Source organism: Falco biarmicus, chromosome 3 (genome assembly GCF_023638135.1).
Source record: "Falco biarmicus isolate bFalBia1 chromosome 3, bFalBia1.pri, whole genome shotgun sequence".
Classification (NCBI taxonomy): Eukaryota; Metazoa; Chordata; class Aves; order Falconiformes; family Falconidae; genus Falco; species Falco biarmicus.
In genome coordinates this window covers 42,915,408-42,941,304 of record NC_079290.1, presented here as the reverse complement: position 1 = coordinate 42,941,304, position 25,897 = coordinate 42,915,408, and the positions used below count along the sequence as shown (strand labels likewise).

General features: G+C 36.9%; 1 protein-coding gene across 2 annotated transcripts in view; it reads right to left on the bottom strand.

Annotated features, from left to right (window-relative positions):
* ARFGEF1 (ADP ribosylation factor guanine nucleotide exchange factor 1) overlaps positions 1–25,897 on the bottom strand; it is a 95,153-nt gene that overhangs the window by 12,488 nt on the left and 56,768 nt on the right. For both annotated transcript variants that reach the window (XM_056331267.1, XM_056331268.1), the window contains exons 11-32: positions 25,197–25,296; positions 24,937–25,076; positions 24,724–24,832; positions 23,522–23,723; positions 22,360–22,471; positions 20,929–21,134; positions 20,744–20,828; positions 19,760–19,931; positions 18,439–18,590; positions 14,759–14,887; positions 11,423–11,581; positions 10,887–11,037; positions 7,324–7,414; positions 6,113–6,153; positions 5,839–6,008; positions 5,048–5,199; positions 4,714–4,886; positions 3,585–3,745; positions 2,813–2,943; positions 1,589–1,718; positions 448–583; positions 222–360 (exon numbers count right to left, since the gene is read on the bottom strand). In XM_056331267.1, the coding sequence (XP_056187242.1) occupies positions 222–360; positions 448–583; positions 1,589–1,718; positions 2,813–2,943; positions 3,585–3,745; positions 4,714–4,886; positions 5,048–5,199; positions 5,839–6,008; positions 6,113–6,153; positions 7,324–7,414; positions 10,887–11,037; positions 11,423–11,581; positions 14,759–14,887; positions 18,439–18,590; positions 19,760–19,931; positions 20,744–20,828; positions 20,929–21,134; positions 22,360–22,471; positions 23,522–23,723; positions 24,724–24,832; positions 24,937–25,076; positions 25,197–25,296 (3,041 nt within the window). The remainder of the gene's footprint in view (positions 1–221; positions 361–447; positions 584–1,588; positions 1,719–2,812; positions 2,944–3,584; positions 3,746–4,713; positions 4,887–5,047; positions 5,200–5,838; positions 6,009–6,112; positions 6,154–7,323; positions 7,415–10,886; positions 11,038–11,422; positions 11,582–14,758; positions 14,888–18,438; positions 18,591–19,759; positions 19,932–20,743; positions 20,829–20,928; positions 21,135–22,359; positions 22,472–23,521; positions 23,724–24,723; positions 24,833–24,936; positions 25,077–25,196; positions 25,297–25,897) is intronic.

Below are 25,897 nucleotides of genomic sequence, written 5' to 3'. Positions count from 1 at the left end.
ATCTCCCATATAGTATTTCTAGTTTGTAACAGCTTATCATTTACAACACAAAAGTAGTGTATCTATCACTTAATTTATCAGTATGCTCCAAGAAAGTCTGCTTCTATTTAGTCCACACAGCTTTTTGTTCACCCCACTTATTAGATATCGAACAGTTAGAAATCAGTAAGTCAACTTAACTACATTATTTTACAAAGTATAAATATTAACAGTCATCTTACGCATGAGGGATTGTAGTTTTGAAAATATCCAGCATGCAAGTACAAGTTTTATCCCAGATTTCTAGGGTAAACTTTTCACCATTTAGGATGACAACATTCTCCAAACAGTTTGTACCAGATCGTGCCAGTTGTTCATTGTCTGGAAAAGACAAACAGTGCATTTGTTTATTCACATTCAGCACAGTAAAATGTTAACATTGTTTAACATAACTTGGTACAGTCCTACCTTGCTGCACACACCAGTACAGCTGTGCAAATATATCATCCAAAAGAACATCACTAAGTACTTCTAAATACTGCGTAAATACATCACATATTGCATAAAGTGCATGGTTGCAAGTAGTTGTCATCCATTCAGCTTTCTAGGAGGAGAAAACAAAAAATGATAACTTTGAGGTAAAACTTTTAGGATACACATCTTTGCAAGCAGGCAGATATATGTATTTACTCAATTTGAAATGCTTTATAGTGACATACAATTCCTTTCTATATCTCAAAACCCCCACAACTTGGAGCCCCAACTTAAGCTTTGCTAACTGGCAGGTTTAAAAACCTACAGAAACAGACAAACAACTGTTCTCAGAGACAAGATTACAGGACTGACAAGCACTTACCATCATGAGATACTGAGTTTGACATTAAACATAGTGTCTAACCCTAGCTCAATAGTTTAACACCAAACTAAGTTTGCCGTGTTTCCTCTACATATTTTCCAAGGGATAAAAACTTAAGAGAGTAAGATGCCCTTCTACAAATACTCACACAGAGCCTCCCAAATAGCTGACAGTTGCAATCGAACTTCTAATATTAGTAATTTACACAGTTTACATTAGTAAGCTCACTTCTGTTTCACCTCCTTGTAAGGACAGTACCTGGTGCTGGTTTGGCAGGTCAAAACCTGTTTGGCTAGTCAAAAGGCTGCAGCGAAAGCACAGTGCTGTTCTGGGGATTTGTTTGTCTGTTTGTTGGTCATCAAAAAGTTTTGAACTAGTAGAACTTATTTCTTCTAACTGTGACTTCACTGCTGATCACAAGCCTCATTCCACTGAGCGTGCTGCCATGAAGTCATGTGTGTCTCAGATTCCAGACATCACATGTAAAAGCTGCAGTTCTTCTTACAAACTCTAGATAAGTTGCATTTTATGCTTTCTTCTGTTGTTCATAGTGTAAACTACTAGGCCTTTTACATACATGGTTTATGAAAAATGATAGAAGTGACAACACCTCCAACAGAATGCTAATAAAATGAGCAAAAAAGGTCAAAGTTTTGATGTTTGCCTTACATCACTTGATAAGCTATATTACTAATCAAGTTTTCCACTGCAAATATAGATCTCTGGTAAATTATCTTCCCCCACTTTTTTCACCTCAGTCTGCTGTTCTGGCAGTTTCATGTTGTCAAATATCCTGAAGACAATCCGAAACAAATCTTGCCACCAGTGTTTCTCGTAAGTATGGCCGTATGTCTTCATTATTTCAAACATTACTGTTAAGCCCCTGAAATGAAGAACGAACAACATATATTAAGAGTTACAAAAAGACATGTACTAGGTCAAACTGCAACAGCAGTAACAAACTCAAATATTGTCAAGAACATTATACATTGATCACTAGTACACAAAAATTAAGTAGAAAAACAGCTTATTTAAAAAGCACTTAGAAGCCACAGGGTATAGCCTGAAAATACTTTTGAGAACTGTGGTAATGTCAAATTAAAACAACTTCTTCACAAAGGACCACAGAAATAAAGGAACAAGTATTTCCAGGTATGAAGTAAAAAGATCTAGAAGCAAGTATTAATCTTTATTAGCTATAAAGGGAGTCCAGATGCACACTAAAATGGAATATGCAATGGGGGCATCTTTCATGAAATTAAACATCATACATTTATATTTACTAATGAATACAGAGGATCAATATTGCCACTGGAAGAATAAAGATTTGAATATTCATCCCATGTAATACTTTATTTAAAAAGAAAGGGAGGGATTTAATGCATATTGACCATTTAGAGTTGACCTTCCATGTTAAAATAATGCTTGCTTGCTATATGTTAGGAAGATCAGAAGTTAACTTCTGCATCTTACTGTGCTCTATACAGAAAATGCCTCCATTGCATCTGATTTTAAGTTCAGCTGAGCTGTTTTAAATAGTTTACAGGTTCTATAATAAATGTGAAACAGTCACTGTTAATTTTAATTTATTTAAGCCTTAACTTATTTTCAAATGAACTATTTAAATAGTTCTTGTCATTTCATGGCTGTAAATCCTAAACAGGCATTATTAGAATATTCAACTTTGAAGAAATGCAATACTTATCTATTTAATATAATGCAATTACAACCATGTAACTTCATTATTTATTGTAATGGAAGATATAAATTTCCTATGTAAAGAATGCAGATGTGATTTCTACATTCCAGCATCTATTAAAAAGGTGTTTTGAAAAGTCTGGTGTTCCCACAGTGGTATCACCCAAATTAAATATGTAAGTCATTTTATGACAGTTACATTTACTAAGAAGAGTCATTTCTATTTTAAAAGTATAAAGTAAGCCTTTTAAAATTTGAATTACAAATACTGATTGTTACCTGGTTCTTACATCTAATTTGCATCTATTGATGATACAGGACAACTCAAACAGAATAGGGAACCATCCTCGCACCCACACTCTGTCTTCGGGAGCTACATTCATATCATCACTCGTGTATTCCTTGAACGCCTTTAGAAGAAAACAGAAGGTTATACAGAGTCATTTGGACTGTACATAACAATCTCTGCTATGCTAGTATCACACCCTGATGCTTCAGGAGAGCTGGCAATCAAGATAATACTGAGCAGGTGAAGTGTTTTTCAAAGTAATTCTTAGTAGATCATGAAAAATAAACTAGAAAAACAAACTAAAAGAATAAATGAGATGATACATTCAAGCATCAGGTTTTGCTTGCAGTTCAGTGTGAGTCTTTTACTCTCTTTTTACAGAGACAGCACCGAAAGTGAGGATCTACCATAACATTTTGAGGATATCAAGCATTTTTGCTTACGCCGTTACCCTCAGTGGACAGCAGATCCTGAGATAGGCTGATGATTTCCAGCAGCTCTTAGGAAAGCTAGCCACCAGCTGAACTGCGTGGATGGGGATGGGTGGGTGGGGGAATAAAATTAAAAAGTAAAATAAAATAAACGAACTGCTGGCATTTTCAAAGCTCGTGGAATTTTATACTCCTATTGCTTCTGAATAAAGTACACGTCTCATTAATCTCTGAAACCTGAAGGGAAACAAATAAGGTTAGCACAATCTTGTTTTCCTTCTAAAAGCACTATTGATTAAAGCACTTATAATTTAGTTAATACAGACTATACCTGAGGTCTATCAGATACGTATTTTGCACAGTGGCGAATGAGGCGGATCGCTTCCATACTAGTATCTGGAAATGCTGCATTGCAGGCAAATTCAGACAAGCACTTTACTGCATCCTGGAAAGAATCTATAGTTGCTGGGAAGTGTTTTTCAAACACAATTGCTGGGAGAAAAGTGTGGACAAAAGAAAAGAAGTGTCATGCTTTAAAATCTATTAATTGTAATATAAACTGACTGTAATAGAATTCATGAGAGACTGGTTCATTGACTGGTGCTGTCAAATGCTTGAGTAGTAATAAAAAAACAAATGCTCAACAATAACAAAAAAATCACCTCACCTAAAGGGCATCTATTTCGACAGTAGTAAGTGTCTAAAACAAGCTGTGGTAGCATCTAGTCTGTAGGGGGGAAATGTTAACAGTTCGGCAAAAAGAGAGCAATACCCTTACTGCTTAGCATTAGTCTGTATGGTCAGAGCTTAAGAGGGCTACACAAAGCGTGGAGTTACATCTGCAAAAGGACTTCCCTCAGCAATAGGGTCTTATTGCCCCGATTTTAAACAGCCACACTTTCGAGGTGAAAAACATTCTTCATCAATGCTGAAACAGTTTTAGGAACTTGCAGAGGCTGAGACAGAATAAAGAGATCCCTTGTGGCGCTTAAAGCATGAGGATCTAGATTAGAATGGGAAGAGAAAAAAAATAAATGCTAGTGCCACCTAGCTCAGCACTTTCTCCTGAACAGGGCTGTAGACAAGCACAATCCAGAAACAAGGAAAAAGGCAGGCAAACAACAAAATGGTAAAATGGCTACACATTTTTTTTCTGGGGGAAAAAATATAAAATTATTAAATGAAAACGTACACATAAAAGTAAAATTAGCTAAGGCTTGACTTGTTTTACTATGGAAAGCTACAGATAAATTTTTTTAAAGGCACAAAGGAAGACAGATTAACTATCATCTTACTGAATTATTTTCCTAAGTATTTCCCCAGAGGATGGGTTGAAAAGTGTAAGATACTGGTTCTAAAGCATGAAGTGGGCTTTACTATGCAGGCTGTAAAGCCAACAGATAAATCAGTCTCTGAAGTCACATACACTTTCATGACACCTGAATGTCATCAGTACTCACTGACAATGTGTCCTGTAGTCTGGAATGCAAGTTCCACTATACTTTCATCCTGATCTGAGGCTGCCAGATGAAACACTGAAAAAATGTTTTTCCAGCCAGAACGAATGTTAGCAGCCTGGGAGTTTACCATCTGTGCGATACACCGTACAACCATGTCTCGAATAGTAGGAGACCTAAATTAAGATAACAAACAATAATTGTTCAAACTAAATTACATGATCAATTAGAATAGCGTAATTCTTCAGCAACTGGTTGTATAAAAGCGATTTGAAACATAAATTGCAAAAGTTGGTGCTTATGATCCCAGGCGATTAATTTCATTGTATGTTATTACCTGTTTCTCTTCATGATATGTTCAAATGGTCTTAGGAAGTCCTTCTGGAATCGGAAATTAGCAAGTTCTCCTTTTTCCAAGAACTTCATTGATAATTGCCTTAATGAGTCCACTGCAAAAATAGCTACATCTTCATTGGGATTGCAGCCAACCTGATAATGTAGAATAGGAATGCATAGTAAGCTTGCATCAGAATTCTTATGGATTCACACCAAGCTGCCTCTACATTTGGTAACTGAGAACTAAGCAGTACTAGGAAATTAACAAACTTAAGTAGTAGACGATTCCGCGAACCACATTGTTAATGCAATTCAATAATCCCTAACCAATTTCAGCTATATTCTACATTATATATCCTAGCATTTAAAACTTTCTAAAAATAAGTAAGCTGTCTAAAAAGACTTCAAGAAGCTGTATTAAAAACACATGTCAGACATTCACCTTATACATAGTCAATTTAGACTTGAACAGAAACCAACCTTCTAGCCCAAGCTTCATAACACACCCCCAAAAATTAGAACACATAACTAAAGGCTGCCAGTTCTAGACCCAGAGCACGATAAATAACTTAATATATACTTCTCCTTTTACATTGATTATATTGTGTACCTCTATCTTCTTACAGGCCTTTCCAGCTTTACAATTTTTGCTGTATTTTAAGCTACTTATACAGAAAGACAGAAAAAACAGCATAATTCAGACAAGCACATGCTTTTCTAACAAAGCTCTAAATAAAATTTATTTGTATTGGTAATTCAAGGAGTATGCAGTATAAACATTAATGGGGATACCTTATTAAAATGATCTCCAATAACTTCCCAGATTCTAGACCACTGTAGCCTTATCCGGCCCATGTTATAGTAAGAAATCTCTACTATCTTCTGCAGACTAAACATTCGAGGGTGGGTAGCAGACAGCAGTTCATCCATAGATACGGCACATAGCCAGCGAACGAAATCCACTATGAAATGCACACAGATTTTAATGCAATATTTTTCCAAGTTTTAAGGCAAAGCTTCTTTGTAGTTTACAGGGGGTGGGTGGGGTGGGGTGGACAAAACGTACCAATAGCGTTTCCATCCAACCTTGTAGATCCCGTAAATATTCTGTAAAGTGCAGTTTAAGACATTGTTACAATTTCTTAATTTACTAAATATGTATTCAAGTTTTTTTAAAAAAGTATATAGCCATCTCCTGACTACTTTGATTTATTTAAAAAAAATTAGTAACTGTGGAAAAATACTGAGCTTTGAAAATCAGAAATATTTCAATTATTTCTAATATTTTTAAATAACTCCCATAAGCATGCATGGAGACTGGGAGGTAAGCATTGTTTCTAATACTATCTGCTCTTGACAGTGACTGATAAATAACGTCACTAGTTTATAAACTATTCAGCCCTGCTCCAAACACAGAAGTCAAACTTCTCCGAAGTGCATAATTCCTATCTGCCATGACAAACAGATACTGGAAACACTCCATTATGAAGTGGAGAAAAATACTGCAAATCTAAAGAGCTATTTATTATGCATTTGACATTAAGCCTCTAGTTCACTTGATGTAATTTTACTGCAAGGCAACTTTCATGGAGCTGAGATCAATGTTGCTGCCTATACTCAGTCACAGAAATGCTTGTAAGCCTTCAGAATGATACCCCTTTGTGATTGTCAATTTTGACAAATCATGTTTTCTGATTTCTTATATGCTGAGAGAGCAAGATGCATTAACACTGCAGTCTGATCAGTACTTTATGGTCTAAACAGGGAATGTTTATGATATGCATCATGCCTGATCAAATCCAGTTATGATAAACATGATGCACAGAAAGGAAGACTGGAATAGCAATTTTGGTAACATAAGACAACATCTATATAACCTAGAGGAAAGCAGAGAGTCAGTAATTACATTTAGGAGAAAAAAGGGTCTGTCAATAACATTCCCTGTACTAAGGCAGAATGAGATTTGCTATATGTTAACATATTTAGCAAATCAAGATTCACCAGACAGTACAGCAGTCTTCATTCTGCAACCCTCCTGTAATAATTTTGCATCAATAAAAAGGCTTCTTGCTTAATCTTTGTTCTCTTCCTTCTTGCAAAAATACTTCTCCATAAGAAAGGAAAACACTCACAAAACGAAAAGGTCTTTAATATGGTACTATTTATGCAGGTTTTTTCAAATAGGGGTAAATTAATAATAATGTCCTGTTATTAGCAGAGAGTATTCAACTATCGCTCAAAAAGCTTGAGATGGCAACAGCAAATTTAATACAATACCTGTCTACAGCAACGACAACGCTTTGGGAGCTAGTTTCACCAATGGATTCCTGAATACTTGCTATCTGCTTCCAATCCACGTTTCCACCAACTATAGTGAACAAAATTTGAAAAACAGGTAAGAAAACACAGAAAGGGCTAGGAAGAAAGAGGAAGAGAAGTCATGCCACTACCAGTATAATGAAATACATTTTTTCACAAATATATTGATCCCCCAAAAAAGAGAAGTACATTATTAATTTCCCTTGCATGAGCTGGGCATCTCAGTGACCAACTGCATGTTGTTCTAAGTCCTAATTCTCTAGATTCTCTATCCACGTATAAACTATATCAGTCTCAAAAAATTGTCCACTATTCTTAACAACGCTACAAATAGACAGAAGTGCAAAAAATTCAAAAGCACAAGAACCACCTTTTCCTCTCCATCTTTCAATGGATCTTTGGTAATTCTGCTACTGAAAATACACAAGAGATGATGGAGAATACTGGACAGAGCAGAACCTTTCACACTTTGTTAGCAGCAAGTAAGTAAATCCAGCGTGATAGGTTTTCTTTGTAACCATTCACAGAGGAAAACTTCATCTTAAAGCTACATCTCAAGTACACCAAAATTATCACCTAAAAATAGTGAGAAAATTCTTTAAATAAACCCCCAGTATTTATTTTAGTGGACAGAAACCCACAACTGGGAAAGCTAATGTTAAGAAAATACTAACTTCACAGCAGGCAAATTTCTGAATTTTCTAGCAATCTCTAAGCTCCCGTCAACCCCCCATCAAAAAAACAGAGCAGGAATCTTGCAACCACTCTTGGTAATTCTACCTACCATGTATTTAGGTGTTTGGGTTTGTGGGGGGTTTTTTTGGTGTTTTTTTTTTTTTTTCTTTTTTTTTTTTTTCCTCCTTAGGCAGCCTATCAGAAAGATAGGGGAGAACAGAAGACTGAAAAAATGCTAGCGGTTCTGTCCTCAGAGCTCTGCCAAAATGAAAAGTTCTCATGTTTAAGACTGCCTCCCGAAAGTCTGCCTCTGAGTCTTGCAGTGTTCTACGCTTGGGGGCGGCTGGAGATGACTGTCTGTCAAATCTAGATAAACTGACCCATCTGAAGTATTTTTAAGGGCATTTATGTACAAACCTTCCTGTATATACATGCGTACATACGTAAATTTATACTAGTATTTCAGCAACTTATAATACTGTTAGGTTTGGTCAAGACTTCTCTTGTAAGCACACAAGCTGCCAGTATCAAATTAGCTTGAATCTTGGTAATGCTTCAGCTGAGAAAAATACCAGATGAGCAGCTGTGTGAAGTGAATTTGAAGGGCTATTTCCAAGAAGTCTGGTAACCCTAGCCAACTCTGCCACTTTACATAAGAAATCTTTATTATCATAGGATTTATAATTAATACCGGAAAACCTAAACAGACAGCAGATTTCTATTCTAACAGTTACAAGACCCTTTACAATGAAATGTTAAGAATTGCCTATGTTATTCTGCTTTATGAAAAACTGATTCCTCAGATTCCCATTGTCTAAAGAGAATTTCTGGTTACCTAAGAAGTACACTATGGCTATGCCACAGCAACAGGTTTTGTCTTCCAAGTTTGTGAATAGGAACTACAGCAGAAGAAAGCTGAACTTCACAGTTCAAATGTAGATACCTGAAGAGTACACAGTAAATGAGCAAAGGGGTTTGGGGGGTTGGGTTTGTTGATTATTTGTTTTGTTTTGTTTTTTTTTTTTAATAACCCACACTTTAACTTCAGTAAGAAAAGTGAATGCTGCAGCTTATGCATGTCTGATTTTGCAAGCAGATTTGAAAGATGGAGGTTCTGTGTCACCAGACTGCAACTTCACTTACTCTAATTAAGCAATTGTTTTCTTTCAAAATATGTGCCTGTATATATGGACATATGTGCTGTGGGTTCTTCACAGGAATTTAGGTTAATGGGAAGTATAAGGAAATTGAAGTATTTGCAACACAGGATTTGTGGAGAACAGTGAAAAACCTAAAACAATTGCAAAAAAGACTATGTTCTAACATCCCTTAAGTGTATGAAAACCAAATTCCTTTTAGTTAGGCATTTCCCTGTAAGACTGGAGGGGTATTATTTGAGGGGGGTGGGGGGGTTAATAAAAAAATAGGTTAAGTTTCCATATGTGCACTGTAACAAGCATTTCAGAAAACAACATGTTATGCATTTGGGCATACACTATTTTCCTTGGAAGTGTAGTTGACAGAGGGGAAAAAAGTCTTTACGAGTTGGATCTATACCAACAACTAGCAAGTATGATTTAGAGACACCTGACTACAGTTTACATTCTTGAGCTATTAGGACTTAAAATTTTTAAAGGCCAGTCACTTAAGCATAAAGAAACTGCCAGCACTTGGAGACAGCCCAGCTGGATAGGTCACTGGGGAACACTAAACTGGAGGATGCATATTAGAAGGGCAGGAAGAAGCTCAGTATACGAGATGTTGGCAGATGCATTAATTTCCAGGCATAAGCCTCACTGTAAGTAACATAAATCTTGCTTCAGCAGCTCTTGGCAAGGTGGGGGGAGTAGAGTACATAGAGGCAGGCCAGAGGAGAGCACTATGGAAAGAAAAGGACTGACCGCAGAGTAAGAAAAACCTGTCTGAGGAGAACACAAAGCCAGACAATTAGGACAAGCTGAAGGCTGAGATCAGGGAAACTAGTAAAATAATCATTACTCCTCAAAAAAAAAAAAAAAAAAAAAAAAAAAGGGGGGGAAGAAAGAAAATTTACATGAAAAATTGAGGGAAACCAGCTTTTGCTGGACTGTGGGTGTAATGGTTCAAAAGGCTGGAGACACTGAGCATTATACTAAAATTGAAACTTCCTAACAGTCAAATGGAGTTACATATCCTTCCTTGACACTTCCATAGTTCCCCAACACCCTAAACCAGTAAGTCTTTAGCTGCGTTGCTATTAAAAAAACCCAAATTAACCAGTACCTTTTTAAAGATGATTTAAGGAAAGACCAGTATACTTCTTTAGGAGGATAGGAAACATCATCTCATTTATGAAGTATTTTTTTTTAACTTGGCCTGAGAGCCAAAAGCTACTTATTCAGTATCAAAGTACCCAACGGAGGAGGAAACAATTTCACAATTTAAGTCAGACTAATCTCCCACTTGGTTTGAATACTGTGTGTTTCTCACAAAATTTCGTAACAGGGTGATTAACCTACACATGCTAACTTGCCAGTTTGGTAAAATACTTGGTGCACTAACGTCGCAATATTACTAAATCTGGTCATACCATCAGCAATCCATTCTTATTTGGTCAGCTGTATGTTAATAGAAATGAGTAATGCATCACTCACATTTCCCTCTCCCCTATCCTATCAATAATACTTAACAGAGCAAAACAAATATCCAGAAATAGGAATAGGTTTATCCAAGTTAGTTTTACAAGGACTACTTCATGGTCTCGTCTCTGAACCTCATAGTCAACCATAATGAAAACAAAGGACAAACTTTACTATCTGTCTGAACAAAGCCAGTTAAAGTAAATCCTTCATGTCTGCATTACTTACCCAGTCCCAGCCCCACAAATTCATCGGGTGCCTGATCTTTTGTTCCAGTAAGAGAACCTTCCCTGCCACGCACTGTCCCTGAGATGTAGCGAGGTTTTACTCCAGTTCCTATTAACTGTGCCAGTTCAAGTTGACTGATGCATTTCAGAATCTGTTTCAGAGCATAAAGACGTTGTTTATCAACAAAAAGCAGTTTAAAATACTAAAAAACAACTAAACAGAAACCTAAAGGCAGAGCTTTAGACACACCCCCTGCCCCGAACAACCAAGGTCAGGCAACTATTTCTGCTCTTCTGACTAAAATTAGTATTAATTTAAATACTATTGGATTAATATCTCACAATTTTATTTCTCACTTGGACATGTTTTGCTACTTTATTGGCTATACAATGTGTAATTCTACACAATGTATGTACAAACGTATATATGCAGCACTTATCTAAAAAGCACTGTATTTATGCATAAACAAGCACACTACTCTGTTTAAAATCAGTACACGCGCTTTCTTACAGTTCAAATACAAAAGACTCTTGTACCTCATGCCAGGAATTTCCTAAATAGTTTCCATCTGTATGAGCCACCGTGATGAGAGTTTTGATTGTGTCAATATTCTTCTGCTTCATTTCAGTAATCCCAGAACTCACTGTAAGTAATGTAAATCTTGCTAATGCTTGGACATAGGCATCTCTTTCAAGCTACAAATGGGAGAAAAAAACCAAACCAAACAAACCTCTTGTAAGCGTTTTCTCAGTTTCTTGCTTAGTACAATCTGTGTGGTTTCAGCAAATATACTGTTTACCTTTCTCTTCCTAGAACTTAATTTCCAAAGCATTCTACATAATGAAAATATCTCATGTTCTTCTGCAGTAAGCTGTGGAATAAAATCAGGCTCCCACTCTTCAGGAACGTGAAGCGTAATGTCTGACAGCATAGAACATATAGGTGGTTGTTAGGTTTTTGGGTTTGGTCTTTTTGGATTGGGGGAGGCTTTTTTTGGGAAACAGGATGCTGTTTAAGAAATAGGATTCTTTAACTAAGCTTTTAATATTCTTGTAACGGACCTACTCTGGAAATGCTGCCCTATTAGCAGACCCTCTCAAACTGCAGGGTTTTTTTTGGTCACAGAATCTAGATAATGTACTTAAACAGCATGGGTTTTTTAATTTCACAAACCAGCTCAAATTGTATTATCTAATCTACTCCATCTGAAGCACCTCAGAAGCTTGTGAGATGAGACTGTCATGGGTGGCTGAACAGCAAGTGATCTATAGTCTAGGCAGGTAAAATCTCACAAAAAAAATGTTCTGCAGGTATGTACCAGATTTTTATGTACAGTGCATCTATAAACACCAAAGGAAACTCCTCAGATCTTATGTAATTTGAGGTACTAATTACAACAGTAAAAAGAGGATTACAGCTGAGCTCACAAGTGCATTTTACTCTCCTGTTATATACGACATGAAGGCCATAAAGCCAAATGGTTGTATGTCAGAGAAACAAATGACAAGTATGAAATATATTTAACTGTTTGGATGTTTAAGACTGTTTTCAAATAAATAAAAAAACCCCACCAACTCTTTGAGCATTTAATAAAACCAAATACAAAATATTTCAGAAAAAAGTCCTGCGAAGAATGTCTGTTTCATTGAGAAAACATGAACCCCACAACAGCGGGCAATGACAGAAGGGATGGATTCTCACAGAGCCACATAGCATGGCTGCCATGTTCAAATCCAACTACTACTACAGGGTACACCAGCAAAGGCACAGCACATGATCGATAAGCACAGAAAAATGGAATTTTCATGGAAAGAATACTAAGCAAATAAGCTTTAGAGTCCACCAACTGTGTTATCTTCCGTAAAAGGAAAATGTTTTCAGTCCTACCTTCCATCTCTGTAACGTACAGATATTCCCTCTCTGCCCCTTTTTCTAAGCCATTGAAGTATGAGAAAAACAACTAAACAATGTGTCCATCAACTAGAAAGTAAAACCAGATGATATAACAAATCAAGTAAGTCCTTTTGATGGGTATCTTGTCCCAGATGCTTGAAGACAAAAGCCAGACTCTGTGACAGTCTAAGATTAAAAACATAATTAAAACCAGACTCTTTAATTGACATTTTAGAGGTGAACATGCATAGCTTAAACTATATGTGTGCTTTGGGAATTTTCTTTAAACTAAATGCCTTCAGCTCCCTCCATTATCTTTTAAGGTCTATAAACTAATGTTAGAGACCAATTTTAGCTTTGCATGTTTATTCAATGAAATAAGCACAAGAGGAAAAACCTGCTTCCAACAGAAAAGATCCGTAAGTCAGCCCAAGTACAGATTTACCAGTGTCCTTCAAACCACCTGAGCTATCTGTGTCTGAACACAGACAACACTGCCATCTAATCAGGACCCTGTGCAATGGAATCATCCTCCAACATACCGACATCACCAACAAACCAGTATTGTTTTTAATGATGACAACAAACAGAATTCCCAAGAAGGAATATTGCTTACGCTGAAAATACAAATTTTTAAATTTCAGCAAATAAGAAGTGTTGTTTGTCCCAAGTCAGTTGAAGGGTAGGACTGATTCTAGTACATTTTTGGAGCATGGGTATCTTAGAGCAAACACATCCTTACCCTCCCCACCCAAGGCAGGCCACTGCAGCACTGGGAGCTAACCTCTGCAGCTGCTGAAAGTGGTATTTGTACCAGCTCTGCTTTTGCAGCTTAGAAACAAAAATAACAGGAATGTGAATTTCATTGAACAGCTGCAGGCTCCAGGGAAGGTTTTGTTAATGAAATTTTAAAGTCTGTTTGGTTGGGGGCACAGGGAGAAAATGAAGTGGAAAGACAGAGAAAGGAAACCTTACATGATCTCAAACGCACTTTTTGAAGCAGCTGTATCAGAGATTCCAACGTGTCTTTCCACGTTAGTGATAAAAAGTTACCTAATTTTCTGAATACAAATGCAAGGAGAGAGGGAACCACAGCATTCACTGTCATATCATAGTTCAACAGTTTTTACTTAAAGTTAGTCTTACAAGGTTTTGGGGTTTTTTGAGTGGTTTTTTTTTTTTTTTGGGGGGGGGGGGGGCACGTGTGTTTGGTTTTTTTTTTTTAATTTTCAATGTACACATGAAGTAATGCAATGTCAAACAGGAATATTGCTTGTCCCTCTCTTCAGCTATCCCTACAATGGACTTATGGCAGATGATGTATTAACTAATAGTTTACAATAACATAATTGTACATTCACTACCAATGATTTTAAAATGGAAAAAAAGGGGCGGGGGGGGGGGGAGGTGCAGTGTGCAAAAATGTGCCCAAGTTTAATCAGAATTACCCTCTGGAGCCAGAGAGTCTGGAATTCTTGGCATTGTGCTTAATGCAAGATACATTCATGCATTACATCAGAAATTACTTCTCCAGTGCCCTAACTGTTAAAAAGGTATCCAATTATAGAAGTCTCAGATTATTTGAATTTTCTGAAGTTGAGAGCAGTATTTCAAACACAGTTCACAGAGATACTACTTCACTTATGAAATAGGATAGAAAGACTCATTTTATGAAACATCAAAACAAAGCCAAACAGCTTTGTAACAAAGCTACAGAGAAAGTACTTTGACATAAAAGTAGTCAGCCCATGGGGAAACAAAAATTCAGTACACAGGCATGGCAGCACTTATCCAAAACACCAGGAAAAATAAAGGTCACTAAAACACTTCCAATCAAATATCAGATGAAGTAGTAATCGCAGAAGGAGGCAGCCTCTAGGTATTGCAGTGCATAGCTTCAGCAACAAGGACTCCTAGCACCCCACTAACATTTTGCTGGTACATAAATCAAAGTATTGTCTCAATATTAGAATTTTTACCTGAATGTTGAAAATGCAAGCAATCCGGATTGCACATCGTATACCCTCCAAACAAAGAGAGGCAACTTCTGTGTCATCACAGTCCTGTAGACCCACACTGAATGCAGCTAGAAAAGGGGTCCATGCCAACTGCAATGTATGCAAAATAAGTTACATTAGCAACTCTTACTACTTGAAGGGAATGTTATAGCTTCAACACCTTGCTAAAGTGTGAATTCTGCCCTTAACTCACATCATTAACCTTGAAGTTGCCTTTTGCCAAAAAGGAAATGGAACAGCACAGACATCAGACACAGAACCCAAGAGAAGCATGGTTAGAAGAGACATGTGATCTAGAATAGGATAGAAGTAATACAGACTGACACTCCCCTTAGAAGCATTCCCCCTCACCCTCAGCAGCCAACACAGACAACAATCTTTAGATAGCTGGAAATAAAAAACAAACCCCAAAACTATGTCTTAGATGTCTACTGGAGTTCTGGTATTCTCGGGATAACCTGTATCTTCTCACAGTGAGAAATAAAGATATAGTCAATAGTTATTGCAAGAACTGACACAGTGTAGAATAGATTCCTTTTTAACGAGAAGTATGTACTTAAATAAGACAAGTTTGTCCTGGTAACACCAGAAGAAAAAAAAAAAGCCTAAAATAAATAGGGCAGCAAACTGTTCATTCCACTAAAATTACAGCAAGACAACCACAATAAGAGACAAAACATGACTCTTTCCTTGATATCTCTGCTTGTAATTTTGTTGCCCTCAGCCCTCCATCTTTTTGTATCTAAGCCCCTGTTGACATTTCTTATTCTTCTGCCTTTAGATGAGAATGAGAGTGTAATACAGTCAACTAAAAGTTACTGCAGGAGATTCCACATGGTCTTGTCCTTGCGGTCAAGGCTCCCTCTCCTACGGGCAGAAAAAAGCAAGCCAAAGATGCAGAGGAACCTCCCAAACTACAAGTGGTATGGAGAGAAAACATCAGGGTTCCCGGAATGCTTTTAGAAATAATTATACCTGAAGTCACCCCAGATGAAATACATAATCATGGGCACAGCAGGGAGCAACAGATTTCACATTTGATTTCATAATAAAATGATGCCCCACAGAGCTTTGGTGCAACACCAAAAAGCACTATCTCAGAAACACATTTAACATTTGGACACACCAAATGATTACTCTGGGACAGTATTAAAGACATCAGATGAATTCCTAGATTTAGGGCTTAATTTCCTCTTGCACGACATTTAAAGATCCCTTTCAACCCAAACTATTCTATGATTCCATGTTCCAGAAGTGTATTTGGAGGTTTTTCCCCCCCCTTTTTTAGTTTTTCACACCTATTAAAGTCAAAACTAATCTTAAAAATTCCAAAACTTAAATACTTTAAGAACGATCTCAAGATAACTCTTATCTAGGTTATAACTAGATTTACAGTTATTTGTAACAGACTCTTGTCATTAAAAGTGAAAATTAAGCCTCTGGAATAGACAATCAATTTTGCTGTGCCTAGGTGTGTCCATAAAGTGAATTTTTGTTCTGTTTTAATAATCTAGCAAATCTATCTGTAAATAAAGTTATAATCACCAATTTTATGCTGGCATCAATGGGTGAAAGAGATACCCAGAAATGTATAAAATGTTGCTGAAATAAAAATCGAGGTCTAAATAAGAAAAGGTGAAGTTAAATATTTAAATTCCACAGTTCTCACTGTTTTGAGAAGACAGCTCTCTGTTCAATGTATTACACTGTCCTCAGTACTTTCAATTAGTTTATGAACATCCTCAGGTAAGGAGACTTCTAATGCTTTGCACCTTCACAAAAGGCATTTAGGTTGTTAATTTAGCCTGATGCTTCATATTTTGCTCCTTTGAAAATGGATTTTGCAAATGTACTTTTCAGATACCAAAGCCTAGGAATGTTATAGAGTATAAGGCTGGTATCTTAAGGAAGGAGTCTCAGAATTTTACAGATGCCTGTATACAAATCATTTCAGCCTTAAAGAAGTCAAGAGAGAGATTATGTATAGTACAGCTCTGTCAAGTGATACCCTGAATCTTAAACAAGGGCTTCATTTAGTGTTATTCTGCACAAGCAGAGTACTATGCTGCTTTTATTAATATGGAAATAAAGAACTCGGAACTGCTTGCCTCATGGACAGCAATCATACAGCTAGATCCTCACTGTGCCCAGGTGGCCAGGAAGGCCAACAGCCCCCTGGCTTGTGTCAGAAACCGTGTGGCCAGCAGGACCAGGGCAGTGACCGTCCCCCTGCACTGGGCACTGGTGAGGCCGCCCCTCGAATGCCGTGTTCAGGTTTGGGCCCCTCACTGCAGGAGGGACACTGAGGGGCTGGAGCGTGTCCAGAGACGGGCAGCGAAGCTGGTGGAGGGGCTGGAGCACAAGGCTTATGAGGAGCAGCTGGGGGAACTGGGGCTGTTTAGCCTGGAGAAAAGGAGGCTCAGGGGAGACCTTAGCGCTCGTTACAACTACCCAAAAGGAGGTTGTAAGTGAGGTGGGTGTTGTTCTCTTCTCTCAAGTAACAAGAGACAGAACAAGAAGAAATGGCCTCAAGTTGCACCAGGGGAGGTTTAGACTGCATGTCAGGAAAAAGCACCAAAAAGGTGATTCACCAAAAGGGTTGTCAGGCATTGGAACAGGCTGCCCAGGGAAGTGGTTGAGTCACCTGGAGTCCCTGGAGGTATTTAAAAAACGTGTAGATGTGGTGCCTAGGGACATGGCTAATGGACTGGGTAGCATTACGTTAACAGCTGGACTTGATGATCTTACAGATCTTTTCCAACATAAAGTATTCTGATTCTATGAATCTATCTTCAGTTAGAAACCCACGTAAGATAGAAATATTCTAAATCCTGACCCTTCTTTCTTGTGACTGTTCTTATTCTCCTCTCAGTGGAGATAACCCCCTAGCTTTTAAAGTAATCAGCAAAGAGCTAAACATGTTCTTATGCTCTGTAGTCTTGTAACAAAATCTGCCCCCCAAATGCTTCCTCAAAGTTCAAAAATTCTTCGTAATTGATGTGGTATGGAAAAGGCATTTGCCATGCAGATAGCTTTGCACTTATGCAATAGTGTAGACAGGTGTTTAGAATAATGGTATAATACAGGCCCAGCTACCTCCCCCAAAGCTAGATGACTGCCGTAGCTTTTCTAAAATATTAATTTGTAGCCGCCAACATTAGACAGAAGTTTGTTCCGATAACTGCTTCCCCAAAATGGAATGAAGTAATCTCCCTCAGAAGCAGTAGGAGCAACTCAAAACAATAATCTGGGATTAGTCATTTCTCACTATAAATCTGGAATTTTTTACTACACCTCTATACCTGAAATAAAAATCCTGTAATTTAGAGTTTTTAACTACTCTCTATACTTTTGTCTCCTCAACATATTCCTTGTAACTCCTCCATTATATTCCTTGTAACTCCTCCATTATATCAAGATGCTGCTTCTATCAGCATAGAAACTTCTTGAATTCCAGGGTACATGAAAGTGCAGTGTAAGGCTCAAAACCCCTTATTTCCTGTAGCAAGTAAAATAACTTACTAAACAATCAAAACATAGCAGATGTAAAACTTCAGTATTTTCAAGAAATCCTGTCAGTCAGTATTTTGTATTAAGAAACTATGTGATATTCCAGGTAAGCATCTAAACATGTGTCTCACCTTAAACATGGGTCTCACATGCTCCAGGTGTGTTGCACTAGTAAAAGGTGCCTGAACATGGCTCACTGCCTCCATAAGAGCTTTAGCTGTTTTAGCCATTTGTTCCATTTCCAAATTATACAGAAGTCTTCTCTGCTTCTCACTGGCAACACCTGTAAACACATTTTTATTCCTCTCATTTGTGCATCTTTAGCAGTGGTGCTTTCAGGAACATAACATTTTAAAACTTTTCATTAAGTGCCATACTTGGATGCATTCTTTGCATTATCTTTACTTTCTGAAATTACTACATCAGCAAGATATTTCTTTTCAATATAGATAAAATTTAAGGCAAACTTATGTATAAAACGTAACCAAATTTTAAACCTTTACAACATTTTAAGATTTGCACAACAAACATTTCTCCTCCATCACCTCAACTGACAGCATATCACATCCACTAAGCAAAATTCAAAGCAAACAGAAGTTTTGTAGCAATCCATCAGCACACAAAATAACAATAAAAATAAGTGAACAACCTTTTTCTGTGGAACAACTACCTTAAACACCTTTTCATTTCAGTAATGTTACCTCCATCTCACGAAGAAAGTGATATCCAAGTAGACTGTAATAATCAGCTTCTTTGTAAAGTTCTAATACAACATTATACTAATTGAACAAATATCGAAAGTAAGAGGGATTCTTTTCTCCAGATGCTCCTGTAAGCAGTCTGTTCATAAGGCTAACCTAGGACTTAAAAGTATTCAAATTTGACTATATTGAGAAAAAGTCAAATCTCCCTATGTTCTCTGTAGAAAAGCTAGAATGAATAACATCTGAATCTTCACGTTACACAACACACAAAGAAGTTTTTCTGGTATTTGAGAGAGGAAAAGATAATTAAAAAGTGCATAAATTAGGGCCCTACAAACCAAATAATGCAAAATTTTTGCAGATGACAGACTGGGCAAGAAAACACAACGGTTACCTTAGAAGGCACAACTACTGTGTTTGTTCTACACTATGCCCATCAGCACTGCTGTCAGTTCATAAAGCCCTCAACCGCGTTTCCCTATGTTGCTGTGAACAGCAAAATCTGTCTTCTCCATGGTCAATGCACCGAGTACCAGCAATTCAGATGCAGAAGTGAAAATAAGCAGTTGCATTTAGCACAGATTTGAAGGTAGCATCGCACATTTATATAAAAAAGGATATTAAATTAGAAGTTAGGACTCATTTTGAGTGAAGTAAGCAGTGCTTGCTTCATTAATCTCATTTTAAAATAGCTTCGTGAAACCGAAGAGCCAATACTTGGAAGAAAGTTAACATTGCAATTACTTACTCTGTTTACTGGATTTTGTGGGTATTGTTAATTCTTTTGTTTCTTTCATTGAAATCTTCTTTCCAGCTATTTCATTATAGATAGCAGACAAATACTCCTCAGGGAGATCTTTACTGTCATTGATACCTCTATTCATTTTAATATACTGTTCTTTTGTCATTTTATTCTTAACCTGAAACCCAGAAAGCAGCTATTAATATCAATAAATGAGGCAAGTTCACAGAGTTACAATGCTGCCTATAAAGCAGACAGACAGATGAAGTTACCATCAAGGACAAACCTGCTTATTCAGAAGACATTTTTAAGTATCAAACACATGGAGGAGTACACTGTCAAAACTACAAAATAATGCAAGGCCATGTGGGCATTACAACACTCAAACATTCAGTAGGATCCGCAGATCAATTAGTCATACATTAAAAAAATAAAAATGTGGTTTATCTTGTCATACAGACCAAGCTATCTACTTTAAACACAATCCCATAATCTCATAAGAGTTCAACACTCTTTCCAGATTTTGCTTAAATACACGACGATGGCTAATAACTGCAACTTTGAATACTATACATTGCAGAATTGAGCTGTATTTATCAAAATAAAACTGCATTACTTTTACAAACGGACTGAAATCAGGAGCAGATTTGTGTTAAAATCAACGGTTAAGTAATTACACAAGTTCTGGCTTTGACTATAGGTTAGATCACTACTTTGAGTGCCATAATACGAAAGCAAATCGACACAATTCCTATTCAACACAGAGTAGCAAAGTTGACACCTTACAGAAAGGTCTAACGAAAACAACTTACAAATCTCACTACCCATGAAACACAACACTGTTACTTAAAAGATACACAAACTTAAGGTACCATATTTCTTGCACTCATACTGGTGTTAAATTGAACATCAAGCTTTTAAGACGAAATTGTCACAAAGCCTGCAAGTTAGATGTCTATGGATTAGGCAAGTATGTTTCTAGCAACATACCTGTGGACTGTGAAGATCTGTTGTCAACATGATAATTGAGTAAGCTAAAACATATGCAGTATCTGCACTTGCAAAAAGAGTTTGCCTGAAAGGGGAAAGTAGAAAAAGAACAGCAAATTTAACATATTAAGAGTTTTTACTTATTATTCAGCTTTCCAAAGTTCTGACGACAAAGTACGCCTTACCCTTGGTTACATTCTAAATATCTAGCAGCAAATTTCTCCATTAGGCGATCAATTTTTTGAGCCTCTCCTGGAAGACGAAATCCCTCTAGAAACATGCGCAGAGCTGAAACAAAATCCTTTCCTGAAAAGTCGTGTTGGTCTACATATGCATACATGACTTCTTTGTTAAATTTATCATTGTCTCCCAGGAACTCCCCAACCTGAGTCTAAAATAAGAAAAGACAAACTAGTGCATTTACACTGGCAAAAAAATAGTAACTAAGAACCACAGAGTCACACTGCCCATAGGTCTCACAAAAAGAGGCCTGTATTCAGTTAACTAAGACATATTCCTGCTTCTACTCTGCTATCTAAAGCAAAGTATTTTGGCCATATATTCCATCATAATAGTCTTACATGCTCATAAATATCTGCCTACTTTCCTCCTCTGGTTTTACTCATTGACCATTTTTTTTGTTATCAGAAGAATTCCACATGTGCACAAGACAAAGTTGATATTAGCAGTGATTGATTGTTCTCTGCTGTAATGATTTTTCTAGTTAGGAAACTTACTGCAGGAATGAAAAGCTTACTGAACTCAACTTTATTCCCACTAGAGTACAGGTCTCAGATACAAGCGATGCTCATATGTAACTAGCTGGTACTCAAAAACATCCAAGCTGATCACTGTCAATGCAATACAGTACAGTGAAAAATACTGTGCATTCAGATAAAGATGCCTGTATATGTGAACTCAAGTTAAGAATTTGTTTTGATGGCTGAGTCCAAGTTCTAATACTGAAATTTGTAACTTCAGTCACGGGTGCATGCACGGGCATATACAAGCCTTTCCTTCGAAAGTAAATGGGGTGGCTACTAAGCATAATGGTGCAGGCTGCTGTTTCAGAAAGTGAAGTTTTTCATGACAATACCAACATGAGATATTTCCACCCACCTCAGCCATATGTTACAGGACCCTTCCAAGTCCAGCAACAGCTGCTAGCAGTAAATAAGATCAGAGAACTAATCTAGATTAAATAACTTTCCTTTGAGAGGCAGCAAAAAAATGCTTTTCATGTTGTAGCACCAGGTTATTTTTTAGCAGTCTCTGAAGGACAGTTACTTCTGGGAGTCCTTTACTGGACTAAAGTACATACAGTTTGGTAAGATGCTTCTAGCTATACCAGCGATTAAGTACAAGCTCTGAGTCAGCTCAAGGAGGTCAGTCTTTTCCTTTACACTTTGCTGAACTGTAGGATGCATATAGTACTGGGTATAGCTCTAATGCATACTCCAAATTCCTTGAACTTATACATTTCAGAAGAGAAAGAAGTTTTCTTTTCTTCATTGTACAATAACGTTATACACTTTAAAACACTATCATGTGATTTACAATTACTACAAAAACATTAGCATGAGCAAATACAACCATCAGGAAAACAGTTTTCTTACTGAATCTAATCTTTCCTCTTGATGCAAGAACTGAGCAATATCTTCAGGGGTAGTGCCAAGCATTCCTTGTTCTTGAAGGTATTGAATCCCCCTCTTTGGTTTCTTATTGAATCTGTACAATTAAGATCAGGATAGAATGAGAGTTAACCCTTTTCCCCATGCATAAAGTCTTACCAGCTTAGGTACAAAGATTCAGTAATTTTGGATGAGGTACTGAAAATCTACATATTAGATGTTTTTCCTTTATCAAACTGTGCATTAGACAGGAATGAGCTGTTCCCTTCTATGATTATTCCCTTCATCATTGGATGATTTAATGTTTTTTTTTTCCTCTGTAAACAGCCACCTCTTCCTCTTTGCTACGTAACTGCCAGTGTGGCAGCTCCCAGTAAACAGAGTTAAACACTATCATTTACTCTGGCACTCATGAAGAAAAAAAAATATTCCACAGAAATAGCAAAGTCTTGGCTCAGAAAGGAACAATTATGCTCTATTGCATTTTGTTTTAATCTGTATGAAATAATCAAGAAATCCGTGAGTTGCCTGTAAGAATGGAAATGTGCAAGACAAGAAACCAGGTTACTGAAAGAAACTACAGGACTAAGGCATGTTTGTTCACAGTCTGAGAATTATACTACAGAAAACTTCCATTTTGCATAAAGTGACCTCACTGAGGAGGAGGTAAGGTGACAAAGCTGAAATCGCACAGAAGATTCATGTCAGACTGCACTGAGAAAATATACCATCCTTCAGTTATAATTATGACAAGTTAATCAGAAGGAAGCATCAGCTTAAGTATATAGGCACTTTCATTAGTAATGTACACACTAAAATGGGTCGTATTCAACTGATCACATGAATTCAATGTTCTTTTTACCCAAATATAAAAATCTTATTTTTAGACAAGCAGGTCTGGAGAAAAAAGAACAAACATTCAGAGTACTCATCTTCTAGCTGTGAGGAATTAGGTTAACACAAAACACTGTTGACAGGCTCCAAAGGGGACACCATTCAGCACTCTTTCATCAGAGGAAGTGCTGTTACATCCAGAGTTTTTTTCCTAACACAAGATGAGTATCTATGAGGAGAAGGAAGAAAAACCCAGGAATCTTCATAGCTCCAAAAGAATCCACCCTCCCATGGGTGATAAAAGGGCACTCACAAGTCAATTCCTTGTTCTATTATTTCCTTTTGTTGCTTTAGGACCTCAAACTGCTCTGGGTTGTCAGTGCCAGACATCTGTGTGCTGTAACTGCCAATTCCTGATGAAGCAGTAGAATCCAAGGAATTTAAGCTTCCATATCTGTTAATTGTCTCTGGGTGTTTGGTTTCATTGCTGTCCTGCTCTGTGGGTTTTTCTTGGCCTATAAATTGGAAAGGGTTACATATACATACAAAATACATACAGTGAAAAGAAACTATAATCACAGGTTATTCTCAAATTCTCTATGAAGACTTCTAAAATTTAGTAAGGTAATCATCAATGTCTATGAATTTTACATAAATATTTTGCTTTTGTTTTAGTTGGGAAAACAATAAAAAAAGAAATCACTACAACATATCAATTGGTGATTCTTTCAGTCCATCACATTTCTGAAATTTAAGTCTTCAATTACAACTATCACTTGTAAGCACTTGGAAAAAAATATATGACACCTTAGAAACCCAGTTACAGATCTTTCCTTTTATTTTCAAGTCCAATGTTGCTTTTGACCTGAAGCGACTCACACTATTCTAAGTTTTTTGAAACAGAGTGTCTAAAAGCTTTTATGATCAGACACGCCAAGGAAGTGGTACTCTAGGTGCACAGCCAGCCATGCTAACCACCTCTGAAAAGGTTACTTCTTCATCTGCAACTTGAAGCACTTAATTCTCAAAGTTCTGGTATAACCTTAATACTTTTCATCTCAGGTCAGACAGAAACAAGTAATGATTTAGTTACTTCACTGCTTACAACACTGAAAGTTCTACAGCTATGTATTAATGAATGAAAAAAATACTCTCCATCCAGCTTGCTTCAGCAATAATTTAATCAATATGAAGTTAGATTTAATTATGGCAGCTTCAAAGTAAGTTTTGTGATCCTTTTAAAACTAGAAATACACAAAATAACAGGATTTAGTAATTTTCAGTGTAGTAGCTTTCTAGGAGTTCATACAATTAAGGTAAGTTGTTCAAATGGCACCAATCCAGACTTAGGAATATTTTTACCAACGAAAACAAAAAAGTTTATTCTCTCTCCTTTTTTTAATGCAAGGGGTTTTACCAATCTGGACACGAACAGTATCAAAATACTAGAAAAATGCACAAAACTCCTGCAGTGGCTCTTTACTAAAGCCAGAAGAAACATGTCTCGTGTCTTACCAAGTGTTGTCTGTGAATTGGGATTTACATATTGATCTTTACTCCACTCCACCATGCACTTCAAGATCGATACTAAGCATTCCAATCCTTTTTTTCTCAAACTTAATTCCTAGAAAAGATTTCAAAAGCAATACATGAGTGGAATGGACAGGTTAAGACTAAACTATCATGCCAAGAAACACGAAGCTTCATGAAGTTTGGTGGAATTTTTACCTGAACATTGGACATGCCAAGTTCCTGGCTACCCCTTCCTTGAGCAATCTTTGATAGGTCATTAACCAGCCTTTCAAATATATTTGCTGCATTTAAATCACAATCGTAGTTCACATAGATGTCCACTACGCTCTGAGCATCTATAAACAAAGTGACGTTGTCAAATTTGGAACAAAAACTAGATCATTTGATGAAAGACAAGTACAGTTTTGTTCTTTAGCATAAAAATGTAAAAACTAGAAGCAAATGGTCCTTAATACCTGCACATATCCTTGTCAGCGTTTGTATAACCATCCATTTATGATCAAACGAGCTAGTAGAAGTTTCCAAGATATACAGGAAAATTTCTTTGAAGAAAACCTAACAAAATTCCAAGAAGAGGGAGAAAAAAAAATAAAAATCTAGTCACTCACTTTGACAGTCAATATTCTGACATAGTTCTGAAAGCAGCACTTTAGAGGTACAGGAGATTATAAAAAAAGGCGGGGAAGGGGGCGGGAAAGAAAGGAGGAAATACAACTTCTGCTTGATACATTCAAATTAGGATTTGAATAATTACTTCTGTCCAGCTGAAAAATTTGCTTTATATTCTGATCATTCAAAACCAGAAGAACCGGGAATGATGTGAAGTCCTTCAGGATAATTTAGCCTAACAAGAAGTCTAAGCTGCTCTTACAAGTTCACTTGGGATTTTGAAAGGGGAAATACTACCTCACTCACCACAAAAGATTTTCTCTGTGAGATGATGATATTATGGCGCAAACAAACAGCCACTTACACCAATTTAAAGTATCAGACCTTCATTTGAAGAAAAAAGTCTTGACATAAAAGAATAACTGCATGGTATGAGATTACTGAAATTAGTTACTGGTTAGGCACAGCACAAAAAAATGCAGCAGGTCCATTAATAGGAAAGTTACTCTTCCCTAAAAGAGGTACTAGTTTTCCCTGAAATCACTTC